Raw genomic sequence first — 13,535 nt, 5'->3', positions numbered from 1 at the left:
GCTGGCTAAACAATGCCTTGTTGTCCATTTCCACCAGTGTACCCCGCAAGTACCCCGGAACCACTGGTGCTTCTTACCCCACCGCGGTGCCTCACAGCCAACAGGACGCAACAGGGAGTTCTCTTGACATGGCTCCCTCCGGCCAATCACACGTCACCGATAGACCGTTACATCATAGAGTTCCGTCTGGGAGAGAGGTGGGAGGTGCTTGATGACCTCATTCCCGCTGATGAGACTGAGATCTTGGCCAGAGACCTCATCCCGGTAAGCGGGTGCGAGGGGAACCCGTGTATTCCTGCGTATTCCTAATCTTCACTGGATCTTAGCTGCATGGCACTGATGTGAAGGCACACATGAAGCGTGGGTCAGTGTGGTCTAAGGTCCTGTAATAGAAATGTGCCTTCCATGATCGTCTTTCCTGTTCTGAAACAGGCGATGCAGCCCTCCAAAGGCTTGTGAAGAAATATTTTAAAACATTTTAGCTAGAACATAAAAACACCCCACAAAATCTTTCCAGTCTGAGACTGGTTTATACTAACTGATTCTTTGTCTCTCTTCTTCACATACCTCATTACAGTTTCTTGGTCATTAAGGATAAGACATGAAACATACAGAACACATCCATGTAACTGATGGTGCTGTAGTACTGCGTTTGTTTAAGTTGTGCTTGCCCCGACAGATCTGACCTACGTCCTCGTGAATCCACTTTAAGGACACTTTAATGCGTTTGCTCATCCCTCTTCCTTCAGGACTCGTGGTATGAATTCCGTGCCCTGGCCGTCATGGATGATCTCATTAGTGAAAGCAGTAATGTAGTGGGAGTGTCAAGCACAGGTGAGAATTAGAAAAGGCTATTTTAAACCGCTGGATTTCACTGCTTTAACCATGTGGAGCTTTAGCGCCCCCTGCTGATCCTAAAAGATAGTGTGCGTCTGTTCCAAAGCTATATATGTGGACGTACAGTATCAGAAAGAATGCCTGCAGATTACTGCAGGGAAACGACCCAGGTGCTGTATTGGCTGCTCTGTGACTAACTGCATGCCGTCTGGCTGTTACGCTTCCATCTTGTTTCATGCTCTGGAGTGTGTCTCCTCTCTCAGACCCCTTCCCTCCCACAGAGATCTCAGAAGAGGGGCTCGCTCGGCCAGTGGTGGCCGGCATTGTGGCCACCATCTGTTTCCTGGCCGCCGCCATCCTGTTCAGCACGCTGGCCGCCTGCTTTGTCAACAAGCAGCACCGTCGCAAGCTGAAACGCAAGCGAGGTGGGTCCTGCCCCGGAGCGCCACAACGAACCGGCTGCCCTACCCCCACCCCCACGCGCGCCCACAGGCTAGTCCAGTCACGCTTGTCTTCTGTTGTCCTCTCTGTTTGTCTAGATCCTCCTCTGTCGATAACCCACACCAGGAAGAGCGTCGAGTCACCGTAAGTATCCGCACCACGCTGACATCTGACACACTTTGCCTTTCAGCAGATCCGTCGGGTCTGGGACCCCTCTGGCTGGGGCGTGCTGTCTGCGTGTGGTGTGCTTGTGCGCCTGTATGTCCGCGCGCATGTGTGTGTGTGTGTGTGTGTGTGTGATCGAGTGTGTGTTCTGCAGAGCGAGAGAGAGAGAGAGAAATCTAGGAAGGCACAGCATGCACTCAGGAGTAGCTTGTACGGCGGACCGTAGTAGCCGAGCCCTTCCCACACCTGGGACGCATGGCTGAGTTGTCTACTCGAACGGCCACTAGAAATGCATCCGTGCTTACTGCGCATCTCTGGCAGCGGGATGCATTGATTTGCCTTCACCGGCGATCTCGCGTGGCTGTTCCGTGGCTCTTCCGCGGCCTGTGCACACAGTGGCCCCTGGCCTTCAAGCTCAAACGCCACGTGGAAGTTCACCGCCGCTTCCGCGAGGTGGGGGGGGGGGGGGCTGTGAACTGCTGCATTTGCTAACCCCCGACACCCCACGCCACACTCCCCACAGTTGGTGGCCATGCCATTCCTTCATCCTGACGTTCATGACGGCCCTCGTAGACGTAGCCACATGCTCCCACCCATCTCCACCCATCTCCACCCATCTCCACCCATCTCCGCGCCGCTGCTCGGAAGCCCGGTCCGGTCTCATGGCCCCGCCTCTTGCCCCTCCCCTCTATTGTGTCTCTCACCGCAGGCCTCCTCTTACCCCCTTGCCTGGCATTGAGCCCTACTGGGAAGAGCCAGACAGGAGCAGCTACAGGCCCCCATCCACCAGTCCTCAGTGAGTGCCTGCACCTGCACCCTTCTCTTAGCAGATGGCGCTAGCCGGCGCCCAGCTGCCTTAGTTGCATGCTTTCTGTTTGTGGTGCGGAACTGTACTGGGTTTGAAGGCCACTTGGGGAGATAATACACCGCTGCTCCTACGCCTCTTCCGTTTTCACTTCTTCAGCAATCTTGAGGTGGACAATTCCAAAATATCAAACATAGCCGTTTTGCGCGAAGATTAACGGGGTTATAACGGGTATGGTGATAGCATCTGTCAGGTGTGTCTGTCTCTGCCGCTACCCAAGTGTCTTGTGTCTCGTGGTTTCATTTTGTCTTCCCATCATGGCACATCATGACACTGTCTATTCTTTCATCTTCAAAGTGACACATACAGAAAGGTCAAATGTGCGATGTTGTTTAGTGTGTCATCAAAATAAGTGAGCGATTTGGGAGTCACGTGGCGTGGTTAAGATCACACACAGGCCGCTCCAGGCCTCTGGTTGCAGGGGATGCTAAGGACACGCGCGAGTCCTGGCCCGTCCCTGTTGGGTGTGAGCGTGCGGAGTGGTAACCGCCAGCTGCCGTGTCTGCTCTGTTCGACAGGCTGTCGTCCGGGAAGATCAGCCCTGAGAGCATCGCCTCGTCCCGGCCGCCGTCGCTGGCCAGTGTAGGCCCGCCCAGCCTGTACGTAAAGAAGCTGCCAAGTCCGCGGAAAGAGAGGGAGTTCTCACTGTACAAGAGAACCAAGCGTGCCATAACCGGCAAGAAGTACAGCGTGTCCAAGCACGAGGCGGAGGTCACCACGCCCATTGAGCTGATCAGCCGCGGGCCGGACGGGCGCTTCGTCATGGAGCCGGCGGACGACGGCGACGCGTCGCTCAAACCACGCCGCATCGAGGGCTTCCCGTTCGTCGAGGAGTCGGACTTGTACCCCGAGTTCCGGCAGTCAGACGAGGAGAACGACGAGCCCGGGCCCCTCCCCCCTGTCATGGCCACACTCAGGCCCCAGATTTCCCCCGAGTCCTCCAGCCAGGAGTCCTACATGCAGCCCCCGGCCCTCAGCCCCCGCTTCCAGAGGCCCACGGAAGGTATGAGCATCTTGGAGGGTAGTCGGCTACAGGCCACAGGGCAAAGCCGTGTCTCCCACTTTCACAGGGTCTTCCCCCCGGGCCCTTTCTACGGCTATCTAGGTAGCGGCGCCGAGGTGGAGCTCCATCCCCCGTTCTACATGCCCGACGTGAGCCCGCGCAGCTCTGCCATGTCCTCTTCACCCCCATACGGCCCTGAGGGGCCCTTCCGCCATCCCGCCATGCCCGAGGAGGGGGAGGGGCTGAGGATCCCGCAGTATGGCGCGTCGGGCCACGCTCTTCCGCTGGTGCACAGCCCTCCCTCCTCTCGCTCCGCCGAGACCTGGCAGCCTCCTGACTTCCCCTTCCCGGGTCAGGAGGGTGTCCGTCTCGCCCTTCCACCACACCACCCCTTCCATCTCCACCGGGACCTCCCCGAGCCGCCGCCGTACCCCCCGCGTAGCCGTGCGCTCGGCGTCTCCTCTCAGCCCCCGTCGTCCAGCTCGGCGTTCCTTCAGCTGGAGGCGCCACGGGCCCACCTGGGCCGCCCCCCGGGCGCGCTCCCTCCTCAGGGCCTCCCAGCCACGCATGTAACTATGCAACAGGCCCAAAGTCTGGCGCAGTTGAGACACACCGCCAACGGCATGGGCGTACCGGTGTTGCCTTACCCCGGGCCCCTGGCCCGCGCGGGGAGCCCCAGCACCCTGCGTAGCGAGAGCTCGGACAGCTGGCGGCCCGAGCCGCAGCCGTGGCTCAGCCCTCGGGCCGTGCGCCGCCTGGACCTCGGGCCGCAGCAGGTGATGCTGCAGCCTTCGCGCCTCTCTCCTCTCACCCAGACCCCGCCCAGTTCCCACGCCGGCTCGCCGGACATCCTGGTGCGCCCGCCGCCGCATCCCAGCATCCTCCGCCCCTCGCGCTCGCAGGAGATGCCCGAGAGCGCACGCCACCCCGCCAGCGTCTCTTTCTCCCGGAGGTCCCTCTCCTCCTCCCCTGCCACCTCTCCCACCCAGGGCCTGGGCACTGCCCGCCGGCCCAGCCCGGCCTACCATGCCCACATGGCCTTTGCTACCGCAGCGGCCAGCTACCCCTCCCAGTCTCCCTCGCCCCCGACGGAGAGCAGCGATGCCTTCGGCCAGCGGCCGTCCCAGAGGAGGACGGGTGAGGAGATGCTGCCCTCAGAGCCGTCTCCAGGGTAGGTGACCTGCACCATAGGAGACTCCGAAAACATGACAAGGAGATCACACCATCATCTAGTCTGCAAAAGCTACGGCTTCATGCTTTTGCCTTTTTTTTTCTTTTTTTTTTTGATTAGAACAAAAACAGATTCAACAACAGCCTAAATTATAAACACATTTATTAAAACATTTATTTGTTTATTTATTTTTTTAAACAGTTTTTTTGTTTAGATTTTTGTAGTTTTGGTACATTGATATCTTGGTATCAGCACTGATGTACTTTAGATTGTAGCATTTTGACTATTTTCAGTATTTTTCTTTTTTATGCATTCATGATGATCTCATGACTCTTTTCTCTTTGTCGGATGTGGGCTGACCATCTCATGCCTTCCAGCTCATTCCCTACACCTTTCTCTCCCACTCCCACCAAATAGGGCCTTGCTCCAAGGGCGTGGCCTTGCTCCAAGGGCGTGGCCTTTGTTGACGGCCTGCGTTGCCAGGGATGAGACTGCACTCATCTCTCGCAATGCCCATCCTCATCTAGAGTAGTGACAACTCAATTTCTATTTCTCCATTTATTTCTTATTTTCTCATTTGTCCTCTCCAGGCTGTGGTAGTCTTACCTTCTTTGTTTTTGATTGATCTCAGCTATCTGGGCAGCATTGTTGTGACCAGGTCCTCTACACCGTAATAGGTAAGGGTTGAATCCATGTCTGAAAGGGGAGACATTAGCAGGCGGGGTCTCAATTCATTCTCATTTAAAGGGGAATGACATGTTGATTTTGTCCCAATAAAGAACTCACACATTGGACAAATTCTTAAAAAAGGCATCATTTGTAATGCAGAATGCGACACGATTTATTTTTTTTTACAGCAAAGGATCAAAGCAGAGTTTGGTCAGCTTTTTTGGCCGATAAAGAGGACAAGTAGTTGAGTGGTATTGTAACGGATTTCGGATGAGTGCCTTTGGCAGGCAGACTTACGTATTCCCCTTTAAACTTTTGTTCCATGTCCAAAAATATCATGCATGCCTCCTTTAAATATCCTTCCTCAATGCCAATTCAATAATGGCGATTCTTGAACTAAAATTCTCCTCACATTTTGTTGTCCCTGTGGTTTGTTTTTTAATTTCCTTTTTATGTGACTGTTCCCTGCCAACCATTCCCTTCTCCCCTCCCTGCCATCTCTTCTCCTGTCAGCATGGTGATGCCACCGTACGCTGTATCCATGGTAACCGGAGTGTGTTTGATGTGACGGGCTGTAGCGCTCGGCCGCCCCTCCCCCCTCCCCTCTACTAACGTCTTTCGCTTTCTCTCTCCACAGCCTCAACAGCAGGGGAGACTGTCTGTAAACGCTTTGTGTTTCTGTGCCTTGTGAAACCCATGAGTTGTTGGCTGACTCTTCTATTTTCATGATCTGCGTGTCATGATATAAGGATGGCATGTATGATGATTTAAAAAACAAACAAACAAACAAACAACAAAAAAAAAAAACACGCTTTTTCAGGGAAACGGGCTTGTGTCAGACCGTGGCTAGAAAGGTTGCCTACTGTTGTGGCTACGGGCAACGGTCCACTTTGACTAGTTTTGTTTTGATTATACAAGGGCGAGTGCTTACAACATGACAGGATCTTACAGCATGAGGTAAACGTTTGAACTGCAATGCTACTCTTTATTTGCTTGCCGTGGGAAGGATGAATGACAAGAAAATTGAAATTAAAACCAACAAATGAAATAACCTAATTTTACACTGTTGCTCAGAGAGATTTGTAGCAATGTAAGACTGTAGCGTCTGCATCTGTACGTAACACTGTCTCACTGAGAACCCTTCACCTCAGCCTGAGCACGTCTGGGGAGGGTGGCGCTCCCTGGTGGCCGAGTCAAGTAACACGGCTTGTTTTCCCTTTGCCTGCCTTGTGTTGTAGGGAGTCTCGAGGTGCAGTGAGAGCCCCTGCAGAGTCTGAGAGCTTTGAAGCACTTATTTATTACTGTATTAAAAAAGCCAAGAAAGTGGCTGCCAACAACAACAACAACTCCAAATGCAAAAAAAAAACAGGTCAGTTTTTGGCATGTTTGTTAATAGTAAAACAATTATGCCAATTATTGTGTCACTTAAACAAAGGACAAGAGCAACTTTTTTGTTTGTTTACATCTACATTTTTTTTTGTTTACATGTTAATTTGTTCTAATGATGTCTGACTTTTATTTTGATATCTGAAGCAGTATTTAGTCATTTCCTAAGATAATAATTTTCTCCGGGGATTACATCAAGAAATACAGGACCTGAGTCTACTTGAAAACATAAAGGCATAATGTCTCTAAAAATGGCCTAAAAAGCTCCTAGCTAACACACGTGTCTTAGGGTGGCACGTGTGTTATGCCGTGTCATGATTACATGTTCCAGCTGTGATGATATAACCGTTTTGCTCACGTCTCCAGCTGCAAGGTCGTTTTTATCCCAGTTCATTCATGTTCTTCCTGTAAACACATATTGCTCCCCTCACGCACCTCGTTCGTCTCTTGAGCGCACTGTATGCTTCTGAACTTCCTCCTCTAGCTTTTTAGGAAGGGAAAATTATTTCTCAAAAGAAATCTTATTTTTAAAAATAAACACCCACAGCCAAGTTGTCACATTAAGAAGTTTTAAAGCTTTAGGAGCGCGGCCTTAGTTACCAAAGCAGGTGTTTCTAGTTCATGACGGTGCAGCAATCTTCTCTCGCGCAGTGGCCAGCTGTGTGCCCTGCCCCTGTACACTGCTGTTCTACGGTGTCACAGTGTCTTTTCTCCTGCTTTGCTTTGCTGTCTCTAGATGTGCCCTCCTCTCAGACCCAGCAGCTCCATGCTCCTCAGGCACCTACGCAACGACAAGAGATCTGCTCTACCGCCCAGAAGAGGAGGGAAAAAACGCTCCGAAAAGCCCCCTATCTCCACTTAGCTTCCATGCTACGCTGGTCTCTCCCCCACCGGGAAGACCGGAAAGCGCTGTTGGCCAGCGTGAACTTCGCCTCCACTACCTACGGGTCTCTGCGCTGACCGGTCCAATTCTGTGGGGAAAACTACATCCTGATTCATTAATGGCAACAGAGAATGGACATAGAGCTCCAACTATCTGTCACTGACCCAAAGTACATTAGATTTTTTTTCACCTTCTCCTTTTGGCACAACGTTCTACATATACTTGTATTTTCTGTAAATCTTAACAAGGTGCCCCACTAGAACAAGTGACAGACAAACCTTGCAGACAGTTTGGTTTTGTCTAAAGATACCTCAAAAAAAAAAAAAAAAAAAAAAAAAAATTCTGGCACATATTTGAGCACTTATGTCACCATTTGTGCAAGTTACAGTATTTTATAATGTGTTCAAAGGCCTCCATCGTGTGTTTTTGGCAAATTTCCAATAATATTTAGTATAATTTGTTCCAGTAAGAAGGCATTGATCCAGGGAGTGCAAAATTGCTGTTCCTTTTTAGATTTGTCACTCACGTATCAGATCTTATCTAATGCAAAGCACAGAATACTACAGAAATTGTAAGCTACAGCATCTTTGAACCACAATGCAATGTTGGCGTGCTGCTATATTTGGAGCTGTCGTTATAAGGCTTTTGGAGGGGACTCTTATGTGCATTGTCGTGTGCTAAATATAGTTGCTCTGGCCCAGTTTCTCTCCAATGTCAAAACTCAATGTACATCCATTTTATTTGAAGCTTACTTTCAAACACAGATGGTTAGTGCTATTTTTTGATATACTGAATAGTCCATGTCATACTGACCATAGGATACGAAACATCCTTTTGTACTTTTTGGGAAAAATTGTGTAAATTACAGTGAACAAAAAATCCTTGGTATGTGAAAGGTGACATTGACACTGGACTGCGCGTAAATTTTTTTTCTTAAGATATTCAAAAGACTTTTGAATTTGCCTTTTTTTTGTCAAAGGGGTTTTGATTGAATTAATGCTCACATCTCAGACTCTCTCTTTACATAGGAGATTACTGAGGAAAAACATTCAGTTCAGAATTCAGACTAATTTACAGTTCAGAGTATACCACAGGATTACGCGCTGATCTTTCCTTTCTATGTTTGCCCTTTGATCCTCTGTTTAAAATCAGTGTTTAAATAGATTGTTTAAAAACTGGAGCAATTGAATTTTTGCCAAACACTGTTGTCAGAGTGGCGAAACATCTCCAGGGCTGTGCTTGGCCATTTTGTTCCTACCTACAGTCGTGATTTGTGGAAAATGCCTTCAAACTTTTTTATTTACACTTTATTCCAGACTGCTTAATCTTGACATGACAATTGAAAATGTAATTGTCAAAAAAAAAAAAAAATCCAAGTAATGTAAGTATTGTATTTTGGTGACCCTTTGCACAAATGTAACTAGAAGTTGTGAATTGCATTGTTAGTGTAATGTTGAACTGTTTCAATCAGTTTGATAGAGATAATCAAGTATAAATTCATAGGTTATATTAGATATACACCAAGGCAGTACTGTAAAGTAGATATTGTGCAGACAATGATGACAAACACAACATATACCAATGGGAAGTTAACGTGAACCTAATCATTGAAAATTTAACTGCAAGTTGTCTAGATTGCTTTACACCTGATGAACTGAACTACTAAAAGTAGACTATTAGAGAAAAAAAAGCATGATTTTCCTTATAACCTTTTATTTTCTATCCATTGTAATTCTTCGTAAGGCACAGCAGTTTGTGGCACTGGAGTACAACTAATCAGTTTCTAACGTCTAAAGGCTTTATTGTGTCTAGAGCCGACTAACTGCTGACCTGCTGACCTGCCTCCTGCAGTGTATGGCTCTTGGTTCATGTGTGCTGGGTCAGTTTAGCTTGAACTGATGCCGAATGTGTGTGTTGGTTTATAGAGCACTGATTTGTGTGTGTGTGTGTATGTTTCTTCATGCCTGCTGTTTTTTTTATTCTGTAAAACGACACGATTAATCCTAACAACCGTTAAAGTCTTGAAGTATAAGGATATCTTGTAGAACCATAATCAATCAACATGGAAAGAGTAAATGACCACTTGAAAAAAAAAAATTAGCCATAGAAGTCTGGACGTTGCAGTAAACTTGAGTGTTTTAAGGAAAAGCAGAATTTATGTGTAGAGTTTCCTGAATACATTCAGTATGTTTAAAGGAAGTGGTTAAAATGTTATGTGTTAAAAATTATTATAGACCCACATTTTGTATTTAAAATGGTGTCAAACATCTGGCCACAAAGATTAGCATATCTGAGCTATTGTTGACTGGCAGCACAGATTATCATATCTGAACTATTGTCAGATAGCAGCACAGATTAGTACATCTGAGCTATTGTCAGTTGGCAGCACAGATTAGCATATCCTAGCTATTGTCATCTGGCAGAAAGACTGTAAGTCTCCTTTCTTGTGGTGTTGTTTTCCCTTATACATTACATGTATATTAGTTTGTAAAGCTGCTGTCCATGCATAGTGAGGTGGATGCCACAGTTAGGCATGCCTTGCCTTCAGCCGTGCTTTTGCTGAACATTTTGTGAAGTGGAGAACATGCCGTAGAGGAAGTCTCACAAACCCACGTTTACATTAACTTAGAAATACCATGTGAAGATGTAGGCACATCGTACTCATTCTGACTTGGTGCTATGTCTTTTTGAACTCTTGTGGTGCTGTGTTTCAGACTTCATGCACAGACCTCTCTCTGACACGAATGGACCCAGCTCCATCGTGACTCCTCTCGTCATGGTCTCTTAGTGAGTAGGGTTGTAAGCAATAATACCATTCTGACAGGACATAACCTGCACTGCAGCTCGCCACAGAAACCCAAAAGGCCGGACTTTGCAAGAGACATTTAAACTTCGACATCAAAGTCTCAGAAACAAAAAAAAAACAAAAAAAAAAACGATCGGAGAGATTGCTTAATGCTTCTGAAAAGATTTTATTAAAACTTGTATTATTTTATTAAGATTTGCTGACCTTCTGGGGAAAATGGTGCAAATTAAGGTGTAATCCTTTTCAATTTAAGCAGGGTATAATTCAACTGTTCCATCGCTCATGGACCTAGCAAATCGATCAGGTGAAAAAGTGTGGAGAAGCTATACTGTTACTGTTAACGGGATTTTTATAAACATGGCAACGTGATACATCTTCAGGCAGACTCCTAGATGTATTATTTCTGTACATCCACACAAGCATTCTCCAGAAGATGGTCGATGGATGATATCTTGCCTCGTTCCTCCAGTATGTGCATGGAGACCAGAGCTAATAACGCCTCTCTTGTAGAAAATAACCCTGTACATGTACACACGCCCCTTTTGCTTGTTAGAAAAAGACTACGAGGGCGCATTTGCAGGAGTTGTGGTATCAGCTCTTTAATTGCTTGTGTTCCCTTATTGAATGTTTTTGTGCTTTGTGAAATTCTTAAGCCTTTTTTTGTTTAAGTGAAAAACTACTAATTTTGCTCACGCAACACGGTCAGCTTTCCTTCATTCGCGTGTGTTGTTTTTCATATTGACCAGCACTAAGGATCTAGAATGTACTACTACATTATGCACTAATTTATGACTGTTTTAAAATTAAACCTCATGCATAGATATAGCGCTCACTGAAAATGCATTTCAAACTAAGTTATCGTGCTTTTAAAAAAACAAAACAAAACTGCATTTGATTTGTATATGACTTGTTTACAAATGATTTGTGTAGATGGTTTCTGGGCTGACTTTAGCATATGTTGCTGATATTTTCCACATCAGATGCAGTGTACTGAGACTTTTTGTGTTTAAAACCCCACACAAATAATTGACATTTCATTCCTTTTTTCCCCCTGATTTATACAGTTGAATAATTGAACAACTTAATTTGAGATTTCATTGTGTAGTATTTTTTTCAGGTATTATTCTCAACAGTATGGTGCTGAACCAAAGCCTTATATAAAATATTATTCTGCTGTATGGTTTGAGTCTGCCACTGGTTTTAGACAAGTGAACGTTCTCTAAGAAACCGTGACATGTTTCTGGCCAAATTCACTGGTGCGACTAAAGTACAGGGAGCCTGTGGACGACTTTCCACATGTTCAGCAAGACAGTCTGGTGCCTGGTGTGTCTTCTTCATGCCTGCTGATAGAAGTAAATGTAGACGGTGTCTCATAGCTGTGTAACATTGCCCAACTGTTCTAGTCTCCACGAGTTCACTCATCTGCAGGTTGTGGAGCCGCATCCTCACTCAAAGGGAGCAAACTGCTAGGATGTAGCGGCACTATCGCAAAACTAGGACAGTGTCCGAATGATCTCGACCCCTGACATGTTAACGGTCAAACAGAACCTACTGTCCTAGCTAATGTGTTATGGGTTTGTGATAGCTTTGGGCTGCTAAGCCTGTAGATTGTCACTGACGGTCCAGTCTGAGGTCTCTGATGCGGAGCGGTTATAATAGCGTTGTTTACATCACCGGATGCCCAGATATGCACATTTTGGCAGGTTGTATTAAGTTGACATTTTCCAATGCTTCGTTCCATCCAATAACCCTCTAAAATTTTTGTATTTTGATATAATAAAATACATAAGCGTGTATGTAAATGTCTATGTGTCGCTTGTTTCCAGTTATTCTAGCTCTTATCACGAGTGACCTGCAAATACTGAGTACTGCAAGTCTTCTACTCGTTGACCACAAGGTGGCGGTATTTGGCTGGTTCGCCACACTCAAATTAAACCTGATTAAACTATAGTATGAAGTCGTTTTTCTGGCGAATACCGAATAGCAATTTGATTTTTAGTCCAAGATTGCTTGGCCAACTGGCCCATTGACTGTAACGCTAACAACTCTATGATTAAAAGCATTTAGTGTCACACAGTATGTATACGTTAAAAGTCTATGTTCATATATTTCTGAGACTCAAACCCACAAACGCCACATGTAAGATATGACAGCCAGTCGAAAAGATCTTGCTCTGCATATCTGCAAAAAGTCCTTAGAAGTGCATTGTCTAGGACTAATGGCTGTCATCACAATTCATCTTAAATATGTTTATAACATTTATAACGTCTCCTGATAGCCACTAAAAGAAACTGACCACGTCTGAAGAAGCAAATATGACAAATACTAAGTGGGCGTCTGTTAGCTTTAACCATTTGCACGAGCCTTTCCGCCCACGCTACAAGCTCAGCTCTCGCGGCCTGGTAATCTGTTGTAGCATGCATGTCGCGCACTGCAACCCCCACTGCGAGAACATCCTTACTAATGAGCAATCTTCAAAGCGTTTATGCAAGATTTGCTTCCAGTACTCCCAGTATTACGTCATCACGCCCTTTCGGTAAACGTCATGTACCGTTTCCTTCAGCCACGCCCCGCGCGCACGCCCGCGAGCGCAGCTCTGGCAACAACACGAACTTTCTGCGTGCTTCGGATACGTCCCCGTGCATGCACCACGTAGCCTGCAGTTTTCCGGCACTCTTAGTCTTGGTGTTTTTTATCGCAGCATCGGGAATGGACAGGTGCGCACAGCGACGGGAACGCTGACTCCTTCAGCTCACGCGCGGACAGGTGAGTCGAGATTCGGCTTTTTGTGTTTTGTGTTGTTTTTGTTTGTTTGTTTTTGCCAAGCGGCGCGTAACGAGATGCCGTCCGCTTCCGTCGTTCAGGCGATTCCGGAGCGTCACGTGCCAGTTCCGCGCTCGCGACACATCTCGGGCATCTCCAGTAAAAGTTTGACCTTTTGATTCGGTCGCAGGCGGTGAAAGGCGAATGCACGTCGGAGAGCAGAGCAGGGGCGCATTTATAGTGCGATGTCTTGCTTAAAGAAACAGACCTTTGATGAACTAGTAGAGATGTTTGCGAGATTTTGAGTCAACATTTCCCACTTTCCTTTGGCATGTTCATCAAATAACGGAATAAGAATGAGATATAAGAGATTCTTACAAATAAGAATTAGCCAGCTGTCAAGTGCTCCAAGATAACCATGCCAAACAAGCCTCAAGCAAAAATATTTAAACATCCAATGTCATGTTTATCTCATTTAATTCATCTCTGAGTGAAGCATAACTATGGAAGACAACTTGTTCTGCAGTGTGGTGTAGGGGAGAAGTC

At 47.0% G+C, this 13,535-nt stretch overlaps 1 protein-coding gene across 6 annotated transcripts in view; it reads left to right on the top strand.

The window, feature by feature from the left end:
* The window catches only part of igsf9ba (immunoglobulin superfamily, member 9Ba), a 51,869-nt gene extending 39,847 nt beyond the window's left edge, over positions 1-12,022 (top strand). The window contains exons 14-21 of one of the 6 annotated variants that reach the window (XR_003411473.2): positions 38-264; positions 750-834; positions 1,101-1,262; positions 1,377-1,422; positions 2,153-2,239; positions 2,827-4,482; positions 5,073-5,159; positions 6,390-6,442. Coding sequence is in view for 4 of the 6 variants with exons in the window: in XM_035534294.1 (XP_035390187.1) it covers positions 38-264; positions 750-834; positions 1,101-1,262; positions 1,377-1,422; positions 2,153-2,239; positions 2,827-4,482; positions 6,390-6,520; positions 7,274-7,497 (2,618 nt within the window). In the remaining 2 variants the exon portion in view is untranslated. Of the gene's footprint in view, positions 1-37; positions 265-749; positions 835-1,100; positions 1,263-1,376; positions 1,423-2,152; positions 2,240-2,826; positions 5,973-6,389; positions 6,521-7,273 lie in introns of those variants that run through there. The other 5 variants (XM_035534294.1, XM_027022415.2, XM_027022418.2 and 2 more) reach the window with 5 other exon arrangements.
* Positions 12,023-13,535: the final 1,513 nt, after the last annotated feature.

This window comes from Electrophorus electricus, chromosome 15, assembly GCF_013358815.1.
Source record: "Electrophorus electricus isolate fEleEle1 chromosome 15, fEleEle1.pri, whole genome shotgun sequence".
Taxonomy (NCBI): Eukaryota; Metazoa; Chordata; class Actinopteri; order Gymnotiformes; family Gymnotidae; genus Electrophorus; species Electrophorus electricus.
This window is presented reverse-complemented; position numbering and strand designations above follow the sequence as displayed.